Source organism: Triticum aestivum, chromosome 6B (genome assembly GCF_018294505.1).
Source record: "Triticum aestivum cultivar Chinese Spring chromosome 6B, IWGSC CS RefSeq v2.1, whole genome shotgun sequence".
Lineage (NCBI taxonomy): Eukaryota > Viridiplantae > Streptophyta > Magnoliopsida > Poales > Poaceae > Triticum > Triticum aestivum.
This window is the reverse complement of record NC_057810.1, coordinates 643,432,748-643,442,001: the sequence shown is the minus strand read 5'-3', so window position 1 is coordinate 643,442,001 and position 9,254 is coordinate 643,432,748. Positions and strand designations below refer to the sequence as shown.

The 9,254-nt window shown below is 45.0% G+C and overlaps 1 protein-coding gene across 1 annotated transcript; it reads left to right on the top strand.

Annotated features, from left to right (window-relative positions):
• Positions 1-1,411: 1,411 nt before the first annotated feature.
• LOC123134669 (uncharacterized) lies at positions 1,412-7,802 on the top strand. Its single transcript, XM_044553874.1, has 12 exons — positions 1,412-1,445; positions 1,515-1,586; positions 1,663-1,839; positions 1,933-2,067; positions 2,723-2,862; positions 3,074-3,160; positions 3,269-3,394; positions 3,637-3,789; positions 4,373-4,474; positions 4,784-4,954; positions 5,706-6,762; positions 7,602-7,802. The coding sequence occupies exons 2-12, from the start codon at positions 1,550-1,552 to the stop codon at positions 7,631-7,633; spliced, it is 2,217 nt and encodes a 738-aa protein (XP_044409809.1). The 5' UTR covers positions 1,412-1,445; positions 1,515-1,549; the 3' UTR covers positions 7,634-7,802.
• Positions 7,803-9,254: the final 1,452 nt, after the last annotated feature.

Sequence of the window (9,254 nt, the reverse complement as noted above, 5' to 3'; positions counted from 1 at the left end):
CTTCTTGAATGCTTCGGCCTCCTTCGGCGTGAACCCCTCCTCATCAACTTCTTCATCGGGACCATCGTCATTCGAGTCCGATGCATATGCACGGGAAAAAGGGATGGATTGGTCCATTGTCTCTTGCACATGATATTGGTCGAGATCACCCACATTGTTGTCATGGAGGTCAACTTCGTTGTCATCCTCCTCGTACTCATCATTCTCCTCTTCAAAACCTTCATTTTGGTTGTTTGGAGTCGGGCTCAATGTTGGCCAATCTTGTTGCGTGAATTGAGGTTCACTCATTTGATCTTGGTTCATGGGTGGGGGAGTGCTAGCAACCAATGGGGAGGGGTTTCGGTTCAAGTCTAAATTCAAAGTAGACTCAACCTTCTTGGAGGCAAATAACTCAAGAGCCTTGTCTAGAGATTCGCCAACCGTCTCCTTGTATGCAACTCAATGTTGCTCGGAGTTCACACGCATTGTCTTTCAACGGATGTGCATTCCAAAACCAACATTATGCCTTCCCTCGAACTCAACAACGTCACTTGGGTCCATCCAATTCAAATCTTTCCTCACTTGTTCCAAAAGCTCCGCATAGCTAGGACTACTCTCAAACACCATGTCAAGCTCATCCGGGTCCGTCTCAACATTGCCTTTCAAAAAGGCCTCTCTATCCACATGATGAACATAAACACATGTTCTCCCCATCCCTACAATAATAAAAACACACATATATCAAGTAAATACTTAAGAAAAATATTTGCACACATATGCCCTAACATATATATGAATTAATAACCCTAACCCCCACATAACAACCATAACCATAGCATAACCCTAACACCAACATCAAACACACATAACCCTAACCCTATCATACTATGGAAGCTTAACCAACCATAATTAGCAAAGAAACATAACATCATTCAACACAAATTTGCAAATCCAAGTCAAAACTAGGGTTTCCCCCAAACTAGCAAGATTTGAGAAAATGTGACAATTCCTATGGATGAAAACGAGGGGATCGGAGGAGATTACCTTAAGGGAGGGGTTGGCTTCGAAATCCACGGTCAAATACTCCGGATTTGCAAGATTTGAGAAGGATTTGAGAGGGGGAGAGGGGAAGAGAGGAGGGTCGCAAGCCTAAGGGTTTGGGTGGGGTGGGGGTGTGTGGGGTGGGGGTGGGAGGGGAGAGAGGGTGGGGCCAGCCCAAGTGGAACACAGACTGTGCAGCGCCCAAGAGCTAGGCGCTGCACATTACATGTCGGGCGCCACACCAAAGGGTCAGCAAAGTGAAATTTTTTCGTGACCAGGTTAATTTATGATTTGATTTCGTCCTGAGGTCAAATATGTGATCTGTGCCCCGCTCTTGACTCCTGTTCCCACTCCCTCAGGCATCACGCAGCCCCCCCCCCCCCCCCCGCACGGCCCGGCGCTGCCTGACGCCTTGGTTGCTGCAAGTAAAACCCTAATTCGTCAATCTCGGCGGCGCTGCACTTCATCTCGTTCTGATAGAATTTTCTGTGCAGATCAACACCAGTGGCCGCCGGAGGCCTGCTTTCTCATGGCGGCCTACCACGGGAACATCGCCCACATGAAGAGTAAGTTTCCGACCTTATAGCATTAGCATGTATGCTCATCTCAGATTTGGGGCTAATGGCTGTTTCTCTGATGAAGGACTTGCGGCGACGGCATTGGACTTGGATGGGGTGGGAATCCCGGCCGCTGTAGCCAGAACAAGGTTTTTGGGCATGAACGCCCTTCACGCTGTTAGCGGTGCCATCAGCATGTTACCTCCCTTCCAGTATCTGGTAGAGGAGGTTAACATGGACGTCAACTGCCCTGACGATATGGGTAATCCCATCCCTGTATTCTTACCTTGATTTGATTGTTTAGTGTTGTCATTCAGATTCGACATGATGTGGGCTTGTCCATTCCTAATGGTAGGTCGTACTCCACTGGAGCATGCCGTTACCCGTGGGCACCTTAGTATTGTAAGGTATCTACTTGATCATGGTGCTGACCTGCACCAACAATGTTCAAGCAGAAAGGGAACTGTCCTTCATCGAGCCGCAGAGAATGGTATAACCAAAAGCTTACTACCTGATGTTAAGTGCTAGGATGTATACGAGAGGAAAATGCTTCTGTTTCGTGTTCCTTCTTTTGTGCTGAACTCACATGACACCATCAAACATCTAACACCACCAATTCAGTTATTAGCTTGTAGTCGCCAAACTGCAAGTGCCTGATGGTGTTCTTTACTTCCTTAACTTTTTCGAATAAACCAAAACAACCCTAGTCTTGTGTGTTTCATGTTCATCATTATCTGCATTTAATAAAAAAATTAAACATTTGGCCATGTTAATTCAAATTTCCTACAATTGCTGTATAAGATAACTTTTGTTTTGGTCTTGCTATCATTGCCACTTTTGTTTTGGTCTTGCTATCATTGCCTGTAGGCCTTGTAAACCATCAGTTTGCGGGCTTCTCTATGGATTTCTCTTTAATACTTTTTTGTTCTAGCCATTGAAACTGGGTTGCCCAATCTATTTAGTAAAATGAACTCTGCATTTAGGGAAATATGTACTGTTGGTTCTCTGTATGTTGCAGTGTTGCACTCAGGGGCGTGTGAACCAATAAAACCACTGTTTTCCTTTAGCTATATAAACTCTGGCTGCGCAAGAACCATTTGCATGTATATCGCTATAACCTTTTGTTGTTCCATCTGCTTCGTCAGGGCGCACTGAAATAGCGAAGTATCTCATTTCTAGAGGAGCTCAAGTTAACATGGAAGGAGATTTTGGGACATCACTTGCCCTTGCCGCTGGTGGGGGATATACTAGTACTGTCAAGATCCTTTTGGAGCATAATGCGGATGTACTATTCAAACCCTTTCTGAGATTACTTGCTTTTCAATAGTGTTATCTTTTGCGTCAAAAACTGAGGGTTTTTGCACCCCTCCCCACATCCCACCCCAATTGTTTCCAGCTGTATTCTCATTTTCAAGTTGTTCATGTGGTGAGCCAGCCTAGGCATGGCACCAGTGGATGGTTTTGGCATGAAAATTAATGACTTTTATTTCTAACAGCCCAACAAGGCCAAGAAGCATTGTTTTCTACCTTTATGCCTTGCACTAAATAACAGCTCCATGGCCTGTGTGAAGCTATTGATTCAGGTATAATATCCGCCTCTTCTATGGGAATATGATTTCTCTAAACTGATGTTGGAATGAAGAAACTGTATAGTTCTGTTTATCCTCATCTAAAGTACTTACTTTTGATAGGCTGGAGCTGATGTTGATGGATTTGGGCCTTGTCACAATCCTTTGGCAACCTCTGTAGAGAAAGGCTTGACTGAAGCTCTTAAGTGCCTGTTGGAAGCTGGTGCAAATCCAAATGTTCCTGACACTGTGAGTCTTCTCTTCTTGCCACATATTCGTCTGATGTTTCACTACATAGCTTTTAAGGAGACTCTCTCTCTCTCTCTCTCTCTCTCTCTCTCTCTCTCTCACACACACACACACACACACACACACACAGTCACACACACACACACACACACACACACACACACACACACACAGTCACACACACACACCTTTTTCGCCCTTTTTAATATTGATTTCTAAAGCTTTCTTTGTTTTCTCAACAGTTTGGTAGATTGCCAATAGAGTTGGCTGCTCAGTATGGCACACGAGAGGATGTTGAGATTCTCTTTAATTTCACCTCTCCCATTCCACCAGTGGTAAATTGGAGTGTTGATGGAATTATTAGGCATGTGCAGATGGAAATCAAGCAGCTACAGGTATGCAGCCCTTAACCTTGTCTAGCGAGGAAGGTCACTGTAGCATATTTTCTTGTGCATCTTCAACCATGCGTTACTCATTGTATAATGCTGACAGCAACTCAGTGTTAACTTAAGAAATGAAGAACATCCCATGTTTCCCCTATACCTTGACCTGTCCAATTGCGCGAAATCCCATCTCATTAGAATGATGGTTTCTTGGACATTAGTGTATCAATAAATTGAACTTTTTCAGAACAGGTGGGTAGACAAACCCATTGTATGTATCAGATAAGTAAATAACAATTTTGTTTTGACATAATAGTGGGTTCTTGCACAACTTATTTCACTCAACTAGTGATTCAGTAAGCTGTATTTTTTAGAACACGTGAATGGAACAGTTCATTTTATGATTAAGCAAATATAATAAGGATTATTACTTTGGAAGCAATATATTCAAGCATTGCACACTTCTTTGTTTGCATGTCCTAGCAATAGAGAAATGGGTTGAACTCAACCTCAACTCCTTTTTATAGTACTCTCCCCTGCACGCATAAGCCGTATGAACCAATATCTGACTCGAGTTTCTGTATGGGTTGCTTAGGATGATGGTTTTGTTGAAAGGGTATTGTCCAACCTGAAACGACAAGGGGATGAAGCATTTAAGAAGCAGGATTATCTAAATGCATCAGTGTACTACACACAGGTACATTCTTAGACATTTCTTCTGTGTGGAGGTACATCCACTAAACATGTTTCTTCCTTTCCAATGTTGTTACTTTTGTTTCTTTGTCTAATGCATTGGATTTGCGTTTGCCTGTATTTTTGTCACTCCCACCCCCACTGGGACGGAAATCCATTTCATTGGCAATGGCAAGGTTTCCATGTGGAAATTGCTTTTTGTCCATAATTTCATTTTTAAGATCTCAGTTTCACCAAAGAAAAAAATTCGACAATTTATCTGTCTAAACTGCGAACCATTCCTGAAAATGTTACACTGTTTGTTTCACTGCAGGCATTGAAGGTTGATAATTTTGACACTGAGATGTTAAAAAGGAGGAGTCTTTGCTGGGATCGTATTAGTGATGAAGAGAACACTGATGATTTGGAGAAAAGATACAAAATGATGTTTCGGAAGTGGTCAAATGTGTACTGCAGGCAAGGGGCGGCCTTAATATTCCTGAAGGTACAGTGGAAGAGTTTATTTATCTGTCTATGTGCTCGTTTTTCCTTAGGTTTAGAAATTTAAAACCACCATATTCCACTTTATTTGTAATGGCTCCCTACTGGGTATGAAGATGATCAGAAAGTACATAGTTTGCATATTATCTTGTGCTATATTCTCAGATGTATATTAACTGGTGGATAGTAAACATTCCTCAACCTACTGCTGTGTCACGTGCTAGATCTTACCTAGGTCACTCCATATCGAAACAATCACAATCATGCACTAGGATGAACCCTTGACATTAAATTTATTGCTCAAACTGAGGCAGATATTTTGCAACCATTTGCACACTAGTGTATTTGTTTGTTGGTTTAGTATCCCTGGAGTTCGGTTGTAGTCACTTCGCACTTCCACACTTAAGATGGCTCTTCCCCGCCCTTGATGAAAAGTAGAATATGCCATTTAGCAAAAAATATGTTTCCTTGCCCCTGGGAGCCTGAAACCACCCGTTATACTTGTAACTTGTCAAGGATGATAACTAAATTGAAGCCATACTTTTTTTTCTTGGAACTTTTATAGTTGGTCTTAGCAGTTTCTTTTGTTGGATCTCAAAACGCAAAAGCCTGCAGGTTGCTTTTTTACGATTCACAAATTTCTGATTTGTTTTTTCCCTGAATTTTATCTATCTGTTCGTTTCGTAATAAGCTAGCTTGATATTAACTTAAACAATACTCCTTTGTGCTTCTAACGGATGATCCTTAATTTTCAGGATGAAGTCACAAGTAGGGCACCCCTTCTTTTCAGCAGGCCTCCCCCATTAGGGAGTGGACAAATCTCAATAATGAGTCTTTCCACAAACGAGACATCAACTATCAGTGGCCCAGAATATAATGATGCGTCATGTTATCACTCTTCGGATGGCTGGCTATTCATGGTTTCCTGGATGTCTGATGTGGAGGCAAAACCCTATTTGCTCAAACCACAGACTGGCCAATGCATTGACTTGCCTGTCATACCGACCAAGTGTGTCGGTCCAACGGTATTCTCTACAATCTCAGGAGTTCCAGATGTAGTGGTTTGTTTTGATTCCAAATCAGATTACCCTTGCCTTCGTATCAAATATTCTCATGTTAAAGAATGGAAAGCTTTTGAATATCCTAAAAAGTCTGAGTGTGGGGTGTTCAAATATGGGGCGATAATTGGAGATGAGGTGTATTACATAGACGTTATGGGCAAAGTTATACTATTTCGTCTCTTAGAACATAACTGGAGTCTGTTGTGTGAAGATGGCTGGGGAAGAAAAGGAGTTGGCCGCGGAACACAGTTCTTCCTTACAGCTGAAAGGGACATTGTGAGGGTACACTGCCCACCACCTTGCTATGAGAAATTCTGTTTCAGCAAGTTTGATCAAAGCCAGAAAATATGGATTTCATTAACTGAGAATGAGTTAGAAAATACAAGTTGGTTTCTCTCATCTGGTGTGAGTGGCCAGAGATGTTTTAGGGTGAGAGGGCTGGATGGGAAGAAGGTGTATTTGCTCTCTCCGAATGATGAAAAGAAAGCAGGCAATCGGAAGGGCGCCAATAGGGTTCTTCGGCCCCTTCCAGCAATCCAAGAAGGAAACATCTATGTTCATGATCTCGATTCCGGTACAACAGAGTCTCTTCTCTCGGAGCCATTCATGACAGTTTCGCAGTTTTGGATACATTCTGAGTGCTTCCAGTCGCCAGCGGCAATGCCTCGACGCACCGTTGCCTGCGGTAGTCACCTCGACGGTCGGCCGTCGACCGCATCCTCTTCGACACCGGCCGAAAAGCTGGACCCTGGTACGTAACTCTGCGCCGCGCTCTTCATTCCCTTCCGCGACGCTCGCTCTCACCCCCTCTGTGCATCGTTAGTCTAGGTTTTCTTGGAGCTCGGCCATGGAGTGCTCCTCCTCTATGGATGGATGTAGCTATTGCTGTTACTTGTGATCTCTTAAGTTTGACGTGATGAAATGATTTGGTGGTGAATTGGTCTTAAACTCTGTTGGTTACCTCAAGCTTGGCATATGATGAACTGATTTGGTGGTGAAATTGGCCATGAACTTTGTTGATTCCCTCAAGTTTGGCGTGATGAACTGATTTGTAGTGAACGTGTAACTAGTACAGCCAGTTAACTCTAGAAAAGTAGTGTTGATAATCTTTGATGCACTTGGTCGCATACTTGCAGCAAGACTGATGAACGAACAGATAGTGTAATCTATACAGTGTAACATCTATTTTGTTGGGGAGTATTAGCACTACAATTGTGCATTTGAAGCTTGTGCATTATTTCTTGTTGGCACAGAGTGCTGGTGCCACTGGATTGATCAGTTGGCAACTTGGCATATATATAGGGATGAAACAATGTTTTGATTAGTTCTTGTGATTGTTTTATATGTGCTGAATGACACTGTTTGTGATTCTTTCGATTTCTGTTGGTTACCCTGTTTTTGTCTGAACATGTAGGTTACCTCAGTCTGCATTGTTCTTACTACTCACTTGTTCATGTTTTGTACTCCTACCTTTTATCATGATCAATTCTTTTATATAAATAATTTTTCTTGTTCCATAATGTACAGATCAACATCCAGTAGCTAGTGAACTTCACACCTATACTTGGTTTCTCACCTTTTCTTCTTTAGATGCAGGGACAGGGGTCATGCTGGCATGCTAAGCTTTGTAGTGCTAATGCAAAGGTCTCATCTGATCCAGTTGGGTTAAATTAAGACACCAAGCCTTAGTTGAAGTGTATGTTGCTGAAGTGTTACTATTACAGGCCTAATTTTTGTAGCAAAAAATCTCTTGTATTTAGTCTTTTTTATGGTCTGATGGCTTGCTGTGTATCCCGTCAACTTGGTGCGCGAGATGATGCCGCCTCCGCGAGCCGGCATCAGGTCTAGATCCCCATGGGTCAGCACCTCCCCAGGGAAGCGCTCGTGAGTCAGCGGGGGGTAGTGTGCCATGTAGCCTGGGGGAGGAGGATGCCGCGAGGAAGAGCCCACCGTCGGCGATCTGAGCTGCGCGCCGGGATTTGACGGAGCCCCGCGGGATCTGGAAGGACGCGGAGCTGCCCGGCTAAGCGAAGGGAGGGAGGGACAGGAGCGAGCAATGTGGCCCGAGACCGAGCAACGGTAGCAGCGTATTTCACCGGAGCACTTCGCCTAAAAGTGCCCCGCCTCTAGGCATTTAAAGCAGAGGCCCTCCAGCCACCGGGAAATCCAAGGCTTGGAAGCATCCGAGAGCTTGACAGCAGGAGCATCTTCATAATGGTGCCGATGATGGCGATTCCGCACTTCGACCTATCCGTCGCCATCTGGCTCTAGATCCTTTGTGGCAGGATGAGAGCGACCCGGGAGCGGCGCGGCGGACGAAGTGGCCGGCCAAAGGGCATTATCTGGCCTTTGGGATTCGGAGCGAAAGCCTAGCGGGTGAGGCTGTGGTTTGGAGGAGCGGTGGCGGATCTGACCGTTGACGACGGCGGCGGCGTAGGAGCGAGCAGTAGGAAGAGAGGACCGTTGGGGACAGACCTGGCTAAACGGGCCGGCCCGGCACGGCACGTCACGGCCTGTGCTAATCGTGCCTGGCCCGGCACGGCCCGCCATGGCACGTTTAATAGCCGGGCCGTGCCGTGCCGGCCCACGGGCGCTGCGGCACGGCCTGATTAGTAAATGGGCCGGCCCGATGGCCCGTTTAGCATGCTGGGCTGCACATTTTCAGCCTGCTGGGCTGGTTTTTAGGCCTATTGGGCTGTATTTTAGGTATATATATATATATATAAATCTAAAAAATATATAAAAAAATTAAATGGGCCGTGCCGTGCCGGCCCGCGTGCCCAGGCTCCAGGCCCAGGCACGGCCCAAGGCGTGCCGCGTGCCGGGCACAGCCCATTTAGCCCGTGCCGTGCCTGGCCCACGGCGTGCCGTGCCGGCCTGTTTAGCCTGGCCCGTTTGGCCAGCTATAGTTGGGGAGCCATCCTGGAATTAATGGATGGATCAACATAGAATTTTTATATCAACAAACCAATGACGTTATTTAAATAAGAATCAATTATCCGTGCTTTAATCACATAGTCAGTGGACACCGTGGTCACCATCAGTGAGGGAGAGGAGGATAAGCGGTGACACGGGGTAGGATGCCATGTTGAAATAAAGGGCGTGGATCTGTCAGTCTTCAGCCATACTTATTGGGCCAGGGGAGTAGTGCTTTTTTTCTTTTGGTTCAATGCACGGATATTTGTGGTGTGCTATCTTTTATCTCTCATTGCAACCCACAGGCATGTTCGCTAGGTATTTAAA